Source organism: Sycon ciliatum, chromosome 1, assembly GCF_964019385.1.
Source record: "Sycon ciliatum chromosome 1, ocSycCili1.1, whole genome shotgun sequence".
Lineage (NCBI taxonomy): Eukaryota > Metazoa > Porifera > Calcarea > Leucosolenida > Sycettidae > Sycon > Sycon ciliatum.
This window is the reverse complement of record NC_088643.1, coordinates 57510355-57529257: the sequence shown is the minus strand read 5'-3', so window position 1 is coordinate 57529257 and position 18903 is coordinate 57510355. Positions and strand designations below refer to the sequence as shown.

General features: G+C 47.7%; 1 protein-coding gene across 1 annotated transcript; it reads right to left on the bottom strand.

Moving 5' to 3' along the window:
- Positions 1-117: 117 nt before the first annotated feature.
- LOC135804533 (uncharacterized) lies at positions 118-18247 on the bottom strand. The gene is made up of 10 exons (XM_065318421.1): positions 17715-18247; positions 16234-16370; positions 15629-15755; positions 12345-12634; positions 10497-10680; positions 8813-8981; positions 7423-7580; positions 7054-7200; positions 1548-1605; positions 118-876 (listed from the first exon to the last, which is right to left on the bottom strand). The coding sequence occupies exons 1-10, from the start codon at positions 17800-17802 to the stop codon at positions 819-821; spliced, it is 1416 nt and encodes a 471-aa protein (XP_065174493.1). The 5' UTR covers positions 17803-18247; the 3' UTR covers positions 118-818.
- Positions 18248-18903: the final 656 nt, after the last annotated feature.

Here is an 18903-nt window from a genome sequence, read left to right as displayed (position 1 = left end):
TGACACCGTTCACCTTGTGTGGTGTGTTTTTTTAGCTCCCACATGCTTGCCACAAACCTGAAATTCGGGGGGGGGGGGGGGTGTTCCACAACAGACAGTACACAGGGAGCAGAAGACTCGCCTCGAACCCAGAATGTTCTGTAATGAGACAATATGAGAATTTGCTGTGGTAGATAACGTAAATATGTCCTAAAATGTTAACAGATCAACATGCAGCAAGGCAACAAACATGACTAGTGGTAGTAGTAGCATCTCAGCGGCAATGAAACAAGTACGTGCATGTAGGCATAAACACTGGTGACACAGTGATCATGCCTGAGCCAGGAATACCAGTACAATGTACATATCTAGTCATCACAATGGTTCTGAGCACGATTGAAGAAACTAGAATACCAACAAAACTAAAAAGCAGCACTAAAACACATTCAACACTCTTCTCGATGTTTCACTAAACTTTGAGTTTATACAAGTACATGTACACCATCCTTTAGATTGTGCTTTCATTTCAAAGACCGTCAGAATTATTAATATGCAGCCAAGGTTCCTACAGGGCAAGAGAGCACAATACAAAATAAACTCTCCCGTACCCCAAAACCCACCCTAAAAGGAATTCAAACAAGCTCTCTTCCACTTCAATGTCACCCTATCCTAAGGGATTTCGTGAAAAATTTAATGCAGCAATGCACCTACAGCCGATTGAAGTCTTCCCACAAGTTGACTTTGCCGTTCTTTGATTGTGCTGTTCAGCTGCACTTTCCTCCATTCTCACGCACGTGTTCACAAAGTAATTTGTGCCGTGCCTGTTGGTAGGGTGTCTCTCAGAGTTCTGACTCATTGAGAGGTCTGTACCGCACTGATTCAGAACCACGGGGACACCTAGGTGAGAAAGGTAAAAGTGCATACATAATGCGGGCACACACACATGCACACACACACACACACATCAGCTAACGTGGACAGCGAAAGAGACCGAGACAGAGACCGAGACAGAGACAGAGACAGAGACAGAGACAGAGAGAGAGAGAGAGAGACAGAGAGAGACAGAGAGAGAGAGAGAGAGAGAGAGAGAGAGAGAGAGAGAGAGAGAGAGAGAGAGAGAGAGAGAGAGAGAGAGAGAGACAGAGAGAGAGAGACAGAGAGAGAGAGAGACAGAGAGAGACAGAGACAGAGACAGAGACAGAGACAGAGAGAGAGAGAGAGAGAGAGAGAGAGAGAGAGAGACAGAGAGAGAGACACACAGAGAGAGAGACACACAGAGAGAGACAGAGACAGAGACAGAGACAGAGACAGAGACAGAGAGAGAGAGAGAGAGAGAGAGAGAGAGAGAGAGAGAGAGAGAGAGAGAGAGAGAGAGAGAGAGAGAGAGAGAGAGAGAGAGAGAGAGAGAGAGAGAGAGAGAGAGAGAGAGAGAGAGAGAGAGAGAGAGAGAGAGAGAGAGAGAGGATAAGAGAGAGAGGATAAGAGAGAGAGAGGATAAGAGAGGTGAGAATAAGAGGGGGGGGGGGGGTGAGAACATTTGATCAAGCACATTTGATCAAGTCTCTAACCTGAATAGCAGAGTAAGATGTTCATTGTCTTCATTCTCATCCTGGCCATCAGTTTCATCTAGATACACAGCACAACAACAACAACAAACAGGATAGAGGTTATGCGAATGACGTCACGAGGAGCGCCAAGGCGGCTGCGAGTAGCAGGGGTGGCAAAAAGAAGTCGTCCTTTCTTCTTGGGACTATTTTTTACTTTGAGAGGAAAAGTAGAATAATAATTTGTAGTTGGTTGTCATCCATCACCTTTGCTTTGAGTTCCGCTGGTGTCCCGCTTTTTTCTAGGCTTCAGCATGCCAAAGAGTTGTGCAGCTGTCGGATGCAGCACATCGTGCCTATCCGGGAACGGCTGTGAAGTTTTACAAGTTTCCTGTAGCGGTCGAGCGCGGCAAACTTTGGGTTGCGGCTATGAGACGAGAGAATTGGAAGCCAACTGACAGCAGCAGGATCTGTTCAGACCATTTTGTAGGCGCAGAGAAGAGTAACGATCCACTATCTCCCGCTTACGTTCCGAAACTGTTTGAACATGTCAGGACTCCTGTAAAGCGGAAAGCGAAGTGGGATTTAGTGGCATGTGAACGCCGAGCGAAGCGGAAGCTGACGTTCGAGGAGAGCAAGACACAGCCACCAGTCAAGGTGAACGCCTCCGTTAATGACTTTACAGAGGCAATGGGGCAGATTTGCCTGGTGCTTATGGTGCAGAGATAGAGTCTGATCCGGTAGCAGTGGCCAGCGTCTCATCGCAAACCCGGACATGGATATGGAGCAGTTGACACGGCTGGAGGAAACAAACAACCGTTTGGTCGTGGAAAGAAAACTGAGACCAAACGCTCCAGGACAAGGTGACACCTTGTCAAGCGAGTCTTTGAGAAAGACAACGCGAAAGTGCGGTTCTATACTGGTTTGTAGTCGTTAGGGACCATGATGGGTATATTTGAACACGTGAGGAAGAGAAGTCCACAGCACCACCGCCATACGCGCTCTCTCTTCCAGCAGTTCTTGACTGTCCTCATGAAGCTTCGGCTGAATTGTCGGGACCAAGACCTGGCGTACAGATTCCCAGACCTTCGTGTAAGAAAAATTCAGGAGAGTGAACTATCACTCTCGCTATCCTCTCAAGGAGAGTGGTGGGAGAGCAGTCTCCACCACCCCCCCCCCCCCACAAAAAAAAAGTCGCTCGCCTTATCTATCCAAGGCGAGCACAATACGGTTTTTTTTCAACATCTTGCCATACCCCAATCGGATTCAATACCCAGTAGCTGCCAAATTCGTTCTGGAAAATCGCCGTACGCACTACAAATGATAGCTGTTCGGACCACAACTTCAGTTTCCTTTCATCAGGGACAATGACACACGCAATGGGAAATTGAGACAATTCGCTAAGATCCATGGTATTTCTGTAGTATTCATCGTAGAGCGCTCCTTTCTTCTGTAGCTGACCGCTAAAGACCTGTGCCTGGCGTCACACAGGTCTATGCATGCCCGGACTGGTTACGCAACAGAGGGAAATCCTTTATGTCAAAAAACTATGATTTCCACCCAAGAGCGGAAGTGAAAATTTGCAACGGTACGTAAAATACCTTGCAAGTGCCATAACTCCACTATTGGACCTCGGATCGACTTCCGATTTGTTGGAGGCGACAGCTGAGAACTTTCTAATGTGAATACACCTTTCGAATACTCGATTCCGTTCAGGGAAAGCCGAGTTACGAAATATTTGAGTGTTTTCAGAATTTCATAGTGATCCGGATGCGCTCAAAATTCTCAAGGCGCGCGACGAATAGTGCGCCCTAAAAGAAAATAAGGAGAGCGAAGGCGCGCGAGAGCGATCGCTCTCCTTTTACCAGATGGTCTGGATTCCGCATTCACCAGTCGACCGTGTGCCGGATTTTCCAGCGCTAGATCCGGGTGATGCATGTGATGCTGGGACCACTCATAAAGTGGCCGGAAAGCGACGAACTACGCAAAACTCTGCCACTTGAATTTCGTAAGCATTTCCCGGGCTGTGCTGTCATTATTGACTGCTTTGAAGTTGTTTGTGAACGACCTTCTGATTTGAGTGCAAGAGCTCGAACGTACTCTCACTATAAAGGCCATAACACTCCAATGTTTTTAATTGGCGTAGCGCCACAAGGTGTCATTACATTTATTTCGCATGCATGGGGCGGGAGTGCCTCAGACAAGTTCATCACGGAGCACTGCGGGCTGCTTATAGTCACCTAAATCCGGGTGACCAGTGGCTGACCGTGGTTTCGCTGTTGAAGACAGTGTTGGTATGTTCTGCGCAGAGTTGGTAATGCCCCCATTTACGAAGGGGAAGAAGCAACTCTCCAAACTGAAATTGGACAGTGCCCGACAAGTATCACGCGTCCGTATCCACGTGGAGCGAGTAATCGGAATGCTTCGCCAGAATTACACAATCCTCTCTGGCACTTTGCCTATGGCTTTCCTCATGCATGACGATCAAGCTACATCGTGTGCATTCATTGACAAGGTTGTCACCATCTGCTGTGATCTGCGAGTCTGTTGCACCTTTCGAGTAGACAATGAAATTATTATCATGCTGCTTCGTCAGCTGTAATGATTGCTATAATATTATTATTATTATGATGAAGAAAGGAAAAGGACAAAATAATAATATATTGGCTCACCATCCGAGTTCAAATATTATTATTATTTATAAATATTAACCTTGAATTTGAAGCCGGTTTATCCCATTCCCATTATTGTTACTATTAATTTTATTTAAACAATCGACGAGGAGACAATAGTCGTAAAATGGCAATAAATAAGATAAATTGTGCACTCATAACAACAGCAAAAATGAAGAAAGTCAAGTTCCATAATGTTTTCTTGTGACTGTCATCAGTGGAACGCCGTCACATAAAAATGTAATAACTAAAACACACACTTATATACATGTAGCTAATATGGTTTCAGGTAGAAATACAGCAGCTAACAGGTACAAAAAGGGAAGTTTGCACCTTTGCAATGTGTGAATATAGTGTATGTGAGAAAGGTAGTGGCAGATGAAAACTTCCCTTTTTGTACCTGTTAGCTGCTGTATTTCTACCTGAAACCATATTAGCTACATGTATATAAGTGTGTGTTTTAGTTATTACATTTTTATGTGACGGCGTTCCACTGATGACAGTCACAAGAAAACGTTATGGAACTTGACTTTCTTCATTTTTGCTGTTGTTATGAGTGCACAATTTATCTTATTTATTGCCATTAATTTTATTCATATCTATTTATTCATATCTATATCCATCCGTGGCCAACCCCATCTCAGATGGATTGACAATATTAAAAATGATCTAAAGCACGCCAATATTGATATTTCTGACTGTTTTGAACTGGCTCTAGACAAGAAAAATGCCTGATGCTTGTGGAAAAATGTGCTGCGCTTGCGTAGTTGTTCTTACTGCGATACGTTCTAACAATAATGAGATGCCTTTTGTCGGCTCTTCTGCCTGGATGTCGTTGACAGATGCGTTAAGCCCATGGATCCTTCCATGAGTGACATGCGAACTGTAACTATTATTATCCATCCTCTGCTGGCATAACAGCTACACCATAGCTCAGTGGTTAGAGCATCGCTGGCCTCAAGCCAAGGTCCCTGCCGCTTCGAGTCCTGGTGGTGACAGTCACTTTTTCTATTTATTCATATCTATATTCATCCTCTGCTGGGATGACAGCTAACCCATAAGTTTGCTCAGTACATGTTCGAGCATCCTACTGCGGCACCTTACACACAACAGCATCTGTAGCTGCACTTGGTAGTAGTACATGTGGTCTTGCTTAAGATGGAGTGCTCCGCCGGACTTTACTAGACAGAACTTCCCTGAATCGGCAGCATCATGCAGGCAGGTACGGATCACTTGAGTCTGGTGCAGCGCGCTCCAGCTTTTCACGGTACCGGCATTTGCTGGAGTCATCTAACTCGTCATACACTTTCGAAAACTTAGGAGAAGCCATGGTCACTGATTCAGCCTTCGTGCAATAATCCTTTGTCAAGAATAAAGAGGAACGTAACAGCGATACAGGAAATTTCCTTCGGGCACTGTACATGTACTTCGTTTCATCTCTTTCGCCACCCGTATGGAGCGCGGCCGCTTTGGCCGCCTGCACGTGACCCTATCACGTAACCTCTCTAGACACGCATCATAAGCTTTCCCATCCCCAGCATCGTGCATAGTGTGTACGTTGAATCCGCCGAGACATTTGGTCGGGCGAGTACACCGCACCTCGCCAGCACAGTCGAGTTCCTTCAGTGCCTATACACCTACTGGCTTACGCTTGTTTTGCTACTGTTTGGTTTCCCCTCTCTTTCCGTAGATATGTGCATGTGATACAAAAAATTAAAACTGCCTAGTTGTCTTAAAACTGGTGCATGTGACAGCGTTCTCCTTCCATTACCTTGGGAGGTGCTATTCAGGAAACTTCACTTCTCAATTCGAAACTCCAAAAACAGTCTCTTCACTGTGATTCAAGTTGAGTTGAGAAGTGAAGTTTCCTAAATGTCTAAGTGGCTAAGTTGGAGTTTGTGGACAATTAGAAGAGGTGCTATTCACCAAAACATTCGGTTACTGAACTGATGCAAAGTACCGCCACACCAGCCAGACTGACCTGTGTCTCCCAATGCCTCTCAATGCCTCACAGTGCCTCTCAATGCCTCGCAATGCCTTACAATGCCTCACAATGTCCCCCAATGCCTCGCAATGTTTCGCAATGCCTCAGTGCCTCACAATGTCTCACAAAGAACCTGCCAGTGGTTAAATGCATGACAGAGCCATAGACGGCATAGTCCTTCACTTTGACGCAAAGTGTGCAGTGCAGACCACTGATGTGTCTAGATCCTGCCGAGCTCAGGGACGTACTTCGGGCACATGCAAACCCGATTCGAGTAGATGCCTTCCTCTCACACTAATGTCTCGACGAGCTGTTCACGAGGCCTGATGTCCAGTCCTGCTCAATGAAATCGATGAAATCCAGTCGTGTCACTCAAGTTTGCACCATGCACCTTTTCGCAGCCCAGTGTTCGCAGGTCTGGGGCTGCGCAACCCCCGGCGCGTACTTGAGTGACATGACTGGATTTCACTGAGCAGCGCCGTACATCTACTAGTAGTTTCGTTGCGGAATGAATTGCAGGCGCGTCGGAAGAAGTTTTGAATACCGTAAAGTTCCGTGTATACGCCCACTCGAAATAACGCCCATGCAGGAGCGGCAGGTGGCAGCCGTGGATTAGTGCTCAGGCATCCCGATTTTTACGCATTCAGGGCCGTTAAACGACTTCGCCAGTAATACAGACGTGCATGTATGCCAATAACTGCTGCTTGTCAGGGACTAACAGAGTAACAAAGAACAGTAGCCTTACGTTTGTTACTGTTTTGCACACATAATACTAGATGTGGTAGACTTGTACAAGCATCTGCATGCCTGTTGCAAAGACACACGATTCATACACTGCAAGGTGCATACAAAGCACACAGGCCATATTGCTTACCCTCAGAACCATCGGCACCACCATCTGTTTCATCATCGACGCGTCGCTTCCTCACTATCCGGCGATATCGATCAGCGTACAGGATAACTATGAGCACTAAGAACTGTCCGCAAAGGCCCAGGAATGGCCATACGGCACCGATAGGATCTGGCAACACGAACAACAACAGCAGAAGAAGAATGGGCAGCTGGCACACAGCCTTCGTCTCACAACAGTGCTAATAACTAGCGGGCAAGACCACAAAAGCAGCAGCCACTCTACAGGCAGAAATTAGGTACTGCACAGGCGTGGACACGGCAACACGAACACACTGTGTACACACATCACTGCTCTTAGCAGCAGCAGCAGCAGCAGAAAGAAAGAACCTACCGCGTACTCTGAACAGTGCTGTGCTATCGGTATTGCCGATGACAAGGCCATCCGGCCGCACAGACTGCACAACACAGCGGTAGTTGCCTCGGTCATCATACTGGGTGTCGGTTAGCGTGAGCACACTTCTCACCCGAAATGGGTTGCCATTGACGGGACTGTGGGGCAGAGAAGAGAACAGGCAGAACAAGAATAACAATTGAAACTGTATACTGTAAATTCATTGAAATAGAAGAAATCACCTGGAAACGAGTTCTGAAGCAACTATCCACGACCGTAACAAGATAACAAGCAGTCAGAAAGTGCGATTACAGGGCACAAAACTGACATGTTACTGTGACATTCAACGACCCGAGACCTAGCTCCCACACACCTCCAGTGCGCAAACCAACAGCCTTCCAGCTTGGACGGTTCAAGGTTCTTGTAAGACCAACGAGAGGAAGGTGAGCGCAGCGAAAATGTGCAAAAGCTAAGTCCCACGGCAACAAAGAATGCCGACTGTTACAGGACCATGACGGGACCAGCTAATACGATGACAATGCGGTCTAACTATAATTCGAAGCAGCAAAGCAGCACACCACCCAACCTGGGTGGGTGAGCAATATCAGAGATATTTCTGACTTTCTGACTGCTTATTATCTTGTTACAGTCGTGGATAGTTGCTTCAGAAGTCGTTTCCAGGTGATTTCTTCTATTTTAATTATATTTTTTGGCTCAGTATCCGAGTTAAATTTGTATACTGGAAGTCGACAATTTTTCGGCCCATTCAAATTTCGGCCTCCCAGGGCTAAAACCCATTTCGGCCGCAAAACTAAATTTTGGCTGCAACAAATTTTCGGCCAAACATGACCAGGCCGAAAATAGCCAAAAATCACTATGCGCCGAATATTTGTTGACTTACAGCGGTAGTGCATACTGTGATCACAGTGCAAAGTGTACATGAGGACATGAGGGCATGTGAACAGCTAGACCAACAAATGCCCCGGTGCAGATAGTACTGTACTGGTATAGCCTCAACATCATGTGCTGAGCTGCTCAGGTATGTCAGAACAGTGAGCTGCTGGAGTGTCCCGGCACTTGGCCAAGACTGCGGGCTGGACACGCTGATGATGCAGCACACATCAACGGCGGCTGGCCATCATACAAATCCAGCCGACGCCATTCATTTCAACAGCAGACTACAGTCACATGAAACCACACACACATACACACACACACATGCACACACACACACGCACACACACACACACACACACGCACACACACACACACACACACACACACACACACACACACGTAAACAAACACACACGTACACAAACACACACACACACGTACACAAACACGCACACACACACACACACACACATACACACACAGAGAGACTTACTTGAAGACTGTGACAAAAATACGGCTAGTCGAGGTCAGATCCAGGGCTCTGTTCTCGAAGAGCCAGGTTATAGTCGGTGCTGGCACGCCGGTTGCTACGCACATGGCTGTCTTGGCGCTACCCTTGTTGGTTTCAAAGTTCTCCAGTCCGGTCTCAATGCTGGGTCCAGCTGCAGTACACCAACAGTGCATGCACATATGGAGAGAAAGGGGGGAAGTGTTGGAACTCTTTTTTCATGCTGACAAGCGATCATCAAACAGTGCAGAGAGTGCAGAGAGTGCAGAGAGTGCAGAGAGTGCATGCATATTCGTACATTCAGGTACACGCACCTGCACAGAAAGAAAAAACCGTTAACTCAAGCCCCACAGATTGTCCACAGTTAGATACGGACTCTACATGCAGCATTTTAAGATGATAAACTACAACTCGCTTTTCCCATTCTACTACTGAAGACCTTGCGCCGGCAAATGATTAGCGTACAAGATGAATGCGGACATGAAATAATCGTGAAGCCTTGGATGTATAATGGCTATGAATAAAATAAATTGTCCAATCGTAACCATAAACAAGTATACCAGTTTCCCAACCTTGTTATACTCATTGCCATTCTTACAGCTATAGTCTCATTGACGATTATTGATTGGACGTATGCAGTCCATTTTCTTGTAGTGTCACAGTGCCACCACCACCACCCCACACTTCATACCATCTTGACCAGCGGTACTGCCCCCGTACTTGACCATCTTCATTGACCTGTAAGTATGCTAAGGCCTCGGTCACACTACGGCAAGTTGGAAGCTGGATGCAGCGCCAAGCCGTAGCACTTGACACAGACGTGGGGTCACACAGTGGTTTTTTTTACAGCGCATAACTGCCGCGGCCTGACGCATTTGTCTACGTCAACAAAATCACCAGGGAAACTCAATGACGACACAGATTCCCACGGAAACCGGCCTGTTGTTTATTATACAAAAAAATTGTCGGACAAAGTTTTCAAATTGTTCATTCATTTTTCATTATTACAAGAAGACAAAAGGTCCATGCGTGCACGATCGTAAAATTCGTTGTTGTTTCTTTCCGAATTTGAGGCCCTTTTCAGTTGTAGTGTCATTTTGTAGTGTCATGGATCGGGCAAGAAAAGTCCGCACCGCAGGTGTGTTTCTTATGACTTTGTCATACTGGTTGTCCTTTTTTGGGGCACTTGGCGACAATAACAACACTCACAAGTCAACAGGCTCCAGTTGAGCGATGACCCACTCATACTACGGGTCCTTTTTCGACATCATTTTCTTCTCAGAAAACGCCTCGCTCTTCCGCCAGGTTCGGAGCAGAGTAGCCTCGGCCTCGTAGGTCCACGGACTCATCTCGAAAAAAAGAGGGAACAAAATAAACCGTGAGGAGACGAATGTCGAATGACTGGTCAACTTAAGCAACTGTCTTGAAAGACACTGTTTTTCCACCAAGCGTCCCTCCCGTCAGCGGCAACGCAGCCGATTTCCCTCACGTCAGACGCAGCTGCGTCTGACGCTCAAATTTCCCGCGTTTTCGTCAGTTGCCATGGAAAAGCTCATGATTCTGACGCTGACGCAGCATTTTGCCGTAGTGTGACCGATGCCTAAGTGACCTATCAGCACTGCAGCCATACCTCCTCCTCCCCCCCCCCCCACACACACACATGACGTACTATTCAAGAGTAGAGGATAGTTGCACTGATCATTCTCCATGCTGCAGTTGGAGACGTTCATAGCAGAGCCCGTTATCAGTTCAAATGTGTACGAGCCAGCATCGTCGCGATCCGGCCGCGGTATGTTCAGCCCCACCAGCCAGATTCTGTCCATGACGAATGGCTGAAGTATTATACTGATGTCCTGCAAACACAAACATGTGCACACACACACACACACACACACACACACACACACACACACTGAATACACACATGGACACACACTTGTACTTGTGCTTTCTCACTGCCAAAACAGGTCACGTGGGTCTCCCGAACGAGGGGACAGAGATTCAACTGAATCTTACAAAGATTACTCAATTGGCTATCAGTGAACCGCTCATCATGCAGTCCTCAATGGGATGTTATTCACAGCATCATGGCAAGGTGGGTGCAATCAAGCCACCCATGCAATTGTTGCAGTACGTTATTTTGTGTACGCCGTGTGTACGTGGTGTTGGTGAATGCGCGCGTTGCTGTGGTGTGAAAACACTGAAAATCAGTCTTCATCTTGAGTTCGTCATGTCTATAGTCCGTTTCAAAAAGATTTGCAATCCTGGCGATCGCCCGCGGAGTTTGGCGTCTTACCGTATGAGCACTCGAGCGCTGCCTGGAAAAACTCACTGTGAACTCGAAGAAATATTCCGCGCGAAAGCAGGAAAAATGACAACTCACTCACGTTGATACAGTCATGTACGTCTGGTTTACAACAAACGAGTTCTTCCTCGTATCGATAATGGAGTCAGAGCTCTAGAGAGGACATGTCGAAACGAAAATGTTGTCAATGTTGACGAGCGGCATGGGTCCGAATTCGTTTTGTGACCAAAATAGTTTCTTTGAGCTGCGATGCAATTTACTCACCGTGTGACGAAAACGACATCGACACGGACTCATTCCCAAGGCCATGACTTGGCAAAGCTATCCGTGTGACTTCGACGACATTTTCAGAAACGCACACGCTTGTGAACGCTGATAGAAGACGGCGTTGACTGCTAAATTCAAATAAATTGGCCGGATCTTGAAATACTAAAATAAATCTCAAAAAGCTACAGCGCGATGACTTCCAGTATATTCACTCACACCATTGCAGTGTTGTGGGTGTGTTCACATGGCGTGAGCCAGTCAAGTGTCAGTCAGTTCGGCAGGAAGTGCGAGCTCCAACAAGTCGTTTGGTGCAGCCATCTTCTTTGTCTTGTACCAGCATCACCAAATGCAAAACAATGAAAAAAAAGTTTGACTTGAGGATAGGTTGGGATTTGAACTCACAACTTCATGGTCAGCAGACAGCATTCATAACCACAAGGCCAAAAAGGAAAGGATAAATCGTGGGTTTTGGTTAAAAAATCGATACTGGCTTCCTGGGTAAATTGTAAACCATGGGAAAAGGCCGGAAACCTGGCCGAAATTCTAACTCCTTAACGGTTGGTCCAATTGTTCCGAAACCTTCACAGAACAATTTGCCGTGTCCTAACAAGCCATTCTATGTATTTTATTGTCCAAATTTCCCTTATCTTCATACTTTTTAAGACCCAAACCTGATTGTAAATCTTTTTGAAACAGACTGTAGTTGTGTTTCCGTAGTCGTCTTGTAATAAACGGTCTTTCTGAATGTAGCTATCGTCGTCCTTTGTATAAGTGTGGAGATGACACGTGACTGGGAGCAGGTGGAGAAAAGTTAGTTACAACATTGGTGGCAGCGGTGGGATTCGAACCCACGCCTCCGAAGAGACTGGTTACTTACAATACAATCACATATCAACACAAGATTGTACGCAGAAAGGTGAAACCTGTCACAACACAACGACTTACGTCTTCGCCCGTTCCAACTGGCACAGTCTCAACTGCTTCAGCACGAACCGTATGCCGGAACCAGCGCACGTTTCCCGCGGCCAAGTTCCGACTCGAGGCAGACACGAGCTGGCAAACCAGCAGATTTCCCGCGTCTGGCCTGATCACATCGCTGTCGTTGCGACGCAGAGTCTCGTTCAGATCCAGCAGTTCCATGTGCCCCTGCGGCAGGTAGTAGGAGTCGTTCTCCACGCGGTACACCGAGCAAGCCTGGATGTCGATTTGAGTGGACGGTGCCAGAGGTACTACCACTGTACAAACACACATGCACACACACACACACACACACACACACACACACACACACACACATGCACACACACACACACACACACACACACACACACACACACACACACACACATACACACACACACACACACACACACACACACACACACACACACACACACACACACACACATACACACACACACATACACACACACACACATACACACACACAGGAAAGTCAAGAAGCGGTAACCAAGGAAAAGGTATGGATTACAAAATCGTACATGTATGTCATAAAGTAATCGGTACCTTACTCAACTCAACTCTGCAAAGCAGTGAAGAGTTGGTAGTGTAACTGGCTCCTTTCATCTTGGTCTTACCCATCTACAGAATCATGTCAGGCTGATGGTCCACAGGATGTTTTGGACCAGCAGTGTGCGTCAAGCTCGCCACACGGTCACACAACTTCGTCCTAGCTATATCATCATCCTCCTACCCAGCATCTCCAGTAACTACCAACACATTGCATCTGGCTGTCCAACACCCCCGCCTCACTGCACACGGGGGAAAGTCCCTGGTTTGCAGTATGGAGTCAGCTGCGGGCTGAGCTGGACGTCTCATTGTCAGACGTTCTCAGAACACAAGCATCACCGACTAGTGTTCCCTTGCAGGCTTGCACACTGCAGGGTATGTGCCAGCAAGCTGGACGTCACCGGGCATTTCATTGTCATTTTTATGACTGGCCAAATACAAACACTTCATCCATGGCAGAATTGAAACAGGCCCATAGCCAAGCACAAGGTACAAGAAAGCTATTTGTAGAGCTAGCCACATTTGGGCTGCGACTTCGGGGAATCGCCAACCTGAAATGAACACTAAAGCCAGATACCAAGGGTCCTTCAACACACAACAGTATAGGGCGTCGGGTATAGGAGGTGACGACGGTAGCAAGTTGATGTAGGTTTGAAGATACTCGTGATGCACACCTATGCAAAGGGTTGAGTAACATACAATCTAACTGCATACTGTCTACTTCGTGCAAGGTATGTTTCTGTAGGCATCGCGCAAGCCGGGGTTCTCCACGGGGAACGTGAGAATGTTAGGTCATCAGGTTAGTCATGGTGCACACTTGAATCACAGGGAAAGGTGCAGCATGACCTACTCAGGAGGGTGGGAAGTGACATGGCGTAGGGGTGCGACGGCTTGCACTGCTTGTGACAAGATGTCAGCAGTTTCCGCGTGAAGCCGTGGGAGGTTGTACTTTACAATAGTACTGAGGCGCTCATGCGTCACGTGGCTGAGGTCCAACTAGTGACTCGCAAGAGATAGGTGGGACAATCAACCTGTTTCACTACACAGCACATAGCAACCTTTCATGCATTACATGCAATGGTGTCGTGCACAAGAAGAGTGCATTGCATTCGCAATTCTTTGGGAACTTCCCAAATCCATCTGGAGTAACACCTTTGGAGCAGAGCCTAAGGCCGCGGTCACACCGAGCTCGATTCAGCCGTTCAGCCGAAACAAGCGCTTGTTTACGTCACTATTACCATGGAAATGGCTGAAAAATGTCCTACAAGCGACTTTCAGCCGTGGCTGACTCTCAGCCGTTTTTTTTCGGCTTGTTTCAGCCACAGCTTGTACAAGCGGCTGAAAGCCGAAATTCAAAAAATAATTTGAGTGCGCTTGGAGCTCCGGAGCAAGTTGACATGATGAACTGATTTTGATGTTCTTTCTTGTGTCCGTGGAACCGTGCTATCCCTGTGCCTTTGGTTTTGACCGTGAGTCTGTCTACCCCAACTACACTGTATTCAGTTTGATTTGGATTTTGTCCGACGACCATGGATTTCTGCCGCTGTGCCTCTAGACTGCTGCGTAGATTGTTGGAGCTGTGGTTTGAGGCCAAGACAAGGCACCACACTCACGACCGAATTCATGAAGAAAGCCGGGTACGAAGAAGAGAGTGGATTGCAGCTGAGTTCAATAACGGCAACCGGCGGGGCAGAAAGCTCGACATCAGGAAACACCACCCGAACCATCGCGTCCATGCACACCGAACAAATAAAAAGAGCACGACTTCGCAATTCAGAATCCGGGCTTCCTTTGCTTCTTCATCAAAACTGAACACTAGAACAAGTACAGTTTTAGATCGCGAACGTTCTGCTCTCCAGTTTCTTGCAAACATTGGTGTGTTTCGAGATATTCAAAATTTGGCGGGTAAGAAAAACAAGCCATTCAAGCATTGCACTCAAGGTCTGGTGTGACCGCGTCACAGGGATCACGCAAGCCAGCTGAGCGCCAGCGATAACAAGCCCAAAGTGGCTTGTTTCGGTGTGACCGGGGCCTAAAAAGGATAGCTTCACAGCTTATCATTTCAGCCATGCCTGATTAGACCTAGGTGGCAAATGCAGTGCCTAGCAGCGAGAGGAAGGGGTGCAATCTCGCAGGTGCCAAGTGACTGACAAGGAGCACAGGTTCGTCAGCTGCACCCTTCCACACGTGGGCATAAGAATGACTACCGTATTTCCCCATAAGTTAGTACGTACTAACTTTCGAACTTAGCATCCACATGAGTACTAACTTTCGGGGGTGGTACTATCTTTCGGGGAGTACTTTTTTATCGGGGGTAAATGACACGCAGTGGGAAGCCTGTGCAACTCTAGTGTCCGTGCATATGATGTATGTACTGTACGGTGTCTGTACATGTAGGACGGGTACGAACTTACTATCTTTCGGGGGGGGGGGGGGGGACTGTCTTTCGGGGTGATAACCTCGGCAGTGGAAAGTGTATTTTTTATAGGGGGGTACTAAGTCAATGGGGAGAACTAACTTACGGGAAATACGGTATTATTATGTACATCTCTATTCACTGGTTTGAGGGAAAGATGTATATCTTTAGTTCAAATTTTGTTTACTTCAAATAGATAATGAGAGAGGGGGGGGGGGGAGGGGAGGAGGTACATGGAGCAATTCAGAAGACAGACACAGGAAAAAGATATATTCTGACTTACCCCGCACAACGGCCTGTGGCAAAGTTACTGCGAATCTACACCTATAGGTCCCCATGTCCGACAGCAGTACGGGGTTGAACGTCCATGTGCGCTCCAAAACACCGGCCGGACCCCGCGGCGGATTCACCTGCAGTACCCAGGAAGCAATTTATCAAGGCAGTCGGGTTACACAAGGAACGAGTAAAACAGACAGCCGTGATCAGATGACAGCAGGCTATTGTTTCGTGACACTGCTTCCCGGGTGTTGAGAACACTGCTGACTCTTGAACTGGTTTGAAGCCAGATCATCATCACCTGCTCTTAGCATTGTATACACGAGTCACTTGGAGTAGATCCGTGCACTGCTGCTACTGCTGCTGCTGCTCAATAGGAAATAGGACCAGTTGCACTGCATAAGCCCGTGACCTAGTTCCCCCTTTTTCTCCCTGGAGCTGCCCACTGTACACATTTCCTACTGCACTTCTATCAGGCTTTTGCAGCCTTACCTCCGAATCACAATGTGCACGGTGTTAAAACTGAGTAAGCAAGATACAGACTTCACTCCTCCTCCTCCCCCCCCCCCCCCCCAGCATCCCTCGAATGCACATTGACTACACCATGCTTACCATTATTCTGTCACTGGCCTGGACCATCGAACTGTCTCGAAATAGCTCGACATCGTTGCGCTCGACTTCGCTTGTCGTAACGCATGTGATGCTAGCCTGGGTGCCATTAACAGCCGGAATTGGTTGAAATACAACACCTAGCCAAGGCCGCCGCCAGAGCAAGACGGTGACACGCAGAACACACGGTCGTGAGAACATCAATTATCCAAACCATCCGCGGCACAAACAGTTCAGACGGGGTTTGGATGAGGGGAGTGTTCGGGATAATGAGAGAGTCTCAGATACACGCGAACTGTACATAGCAGAGTCACTACAAGCATGTGATACAGTTTCATCATCGAATAAATACATACAAGCTATCATGTACATGTACCAGAAGATCTATCCTGCATTGACCGGCATGCCAGAAGCGCACACATACACACGGTCGTAAGAACATCAATTATCCAAACCATCCTGGTAGAAATGCAGTAAAACCTGTAATGGCGACCAATCGGATATGGCGAGCACTCGACCACGGCGACCCTTTTCCTTGTCACGGACGCATTCACATTCAAAACAGCTCGGATAAGGCGAGCACTCGCTCAACGCGACCAACGACCACCCACCCGCGACCGCGTTGCATCCTACTAGTACATTGTACAATGTACGCATTGCACTGAGTCTGATGCTAGTGCCGCACATGATCTACACATCAGCGCAGGAAGTGTAGATGTACACGGTGCATGCACGACACTTGACAGGTCTGAGACCGAGGCGCACATGAGTCGTGATGAATAGCATAGGTGTGTGCAGTGTGATGAACTGATCAAAATGATATGTCACGCGTATATGTATTATATATTTTCTAATTTTTTTATTTCACCGTCCAATGGCAGAAGCCAATGCAAAGGAGGGGGCGTTAGCCAGCCATGGCAAGAGAAGAAAAAGGAAAGCCTTGCCCAGGAAGTCTCCGGGATTAGAAGTGGTCAGGGCTGCTCTGGTCACCCCGCAGGAGAGTATCAGTTCACACCCGATATAATGCCGGACGTTGTTTTGATCAGAGACTAGTACAATGCAGTACCAACACTGTACTGCTCCTTGCTGTTGATGCTAGTGCCGCCGGCCGTCTTCGCTGCGCCATTTTTTTGGCCAGCAGAGGAAGGGTGCACGAGCCGGCGGCGGCGCTCATTCTCGTTCTGCTCATTTGTCTACTGGCAGTGTCTCCTGACTACCAGCTGTCACAATCATATGCACAGCTGCAGGTTTGCTTCAGAGTTTCTAAAAAATGAACTGCACCGTGTAGACACATGAAAAATGGTTGCAAATGCACCCGCATAAATGTGGTATAAATGTGGGTATTCGTGTGGATCTTGGCAATGATTACTTTCAGCACCAGTACCCTCAAGTTAGTTTAAACTGGCAAAGAGAACTGTCGGTCGACAGCGAGCAGAACACAATTTTAGAATCCTTTCCATCAGCTGTAACAAACTAGTGCTTACGAGTTGGCGCATCTCCGAAATCCTGTGCTTTGGCCGAGAACACCGTGAGCAGAATAGCGACGAGGGTGACGGTGACTGACAGGAGCATATTTGTGACGCTGTGGGATGTTCGGAAACCACGTGCACCGGACACTGCAGAAGGTTTGTTGCCGCTGTACTGGCTGTGTCATCAAACGCTGTATTCCTACTGATCACAGTTTGGTTTCGGAAGTCCCTTCACCACCGCGTCTTGACGAATACGAATAACAGGCTCTTACATAGGTACTACTAGTACTACTCAAGGTAACTTTACGGATTGCTAAAATTCCACCACGCTGCGGGCGTTTACTTGACAAGTTCGGTACAGCACCCGTGCGAACCAAGTTTCCGAGCTGCACTTTCACCACCTTGTCCTTGTTCGCCTCGGCCAACACGCGGCGAAGTCGCGTCCGATGTTTCCCAGACGGCGATGTCGACCGAGGCGATATCGATAGCGTCGTTGAGAGTTGTTTCTTCACAAAATGGCCTGTGCCTGTGCGTGCGAAGGGAGTGCATGAGATGTTGAGTACATGTAACCAGGTAACAAACGCGACAAACAGTACATAGGCGATAGTACAGTGCTGGCAACTGAAATCCGACCCCCTGAGCGGTGCGCTCACATCGCAAAGACCCGAAATAGAGGCCGCTAGAAAGTGAACGCGCCGCCCAGGGGATCGGATTTCAGTTGCCAGCACTGTGTACCTGTAGGCTGTACTGACAGTGACCAGGGAGTCGTAAAATACCGTATTTTACGACTCCCTGGTACTGACTTGTAGTACAATGTAGTTGTACTACGAATACGGACCACTGCCTGGTACCTCACACGCTTCAACAATCCCCCCCCCCCCCACCCCCAGGGCGCGCCCGCGACCCACGTGACCTTGGTTTGCGGCTTGGGATCGAACGAAGCAGGGGGACTAGTCCCTGGTATGGATGGAAGCAAGAGTACATAACCCCCAAGACTGCAAGAGTAAGAAGAGTAAGAGTAAGAGTGTGCAACTACAGCCCGGGGTCTGCGACGGCAGAACTTCACATCACGTGATGAACCCGTACACATTATTTGCACTCTGTGCATGATAGCAAGAGTTCATAACCCCCAAGAGTGTGCAACGGGCATAGACCCAGCGCTCGGCGAAATTCCTACATTACGTCATGTGCAGCTTGTCATCCG

Coding starts and splice junctions, on each gene's coding strand:
- LOC135804533 (XM_065318421.1), bottom strand. CDS start 17,802: ATGCTCCTGTCAGTCACCGTCACCCTCGTCGCTATTCTGCTCACGGTG. Junction 15,756..16,233: donor AGGCCAGTGACAGAATAATG/GTAAGCATGGTG, acceptor TGGGTACTGCAG/GTGAATCCGCCGCGGGGTCC. Junction 1,606..7,053: donor TGGTGCCGATGGTTCTGAGG/GTAAGCAATATG, acceptor CTGTGTATCTAG/ATGAAACTGATGGCCAGGAT.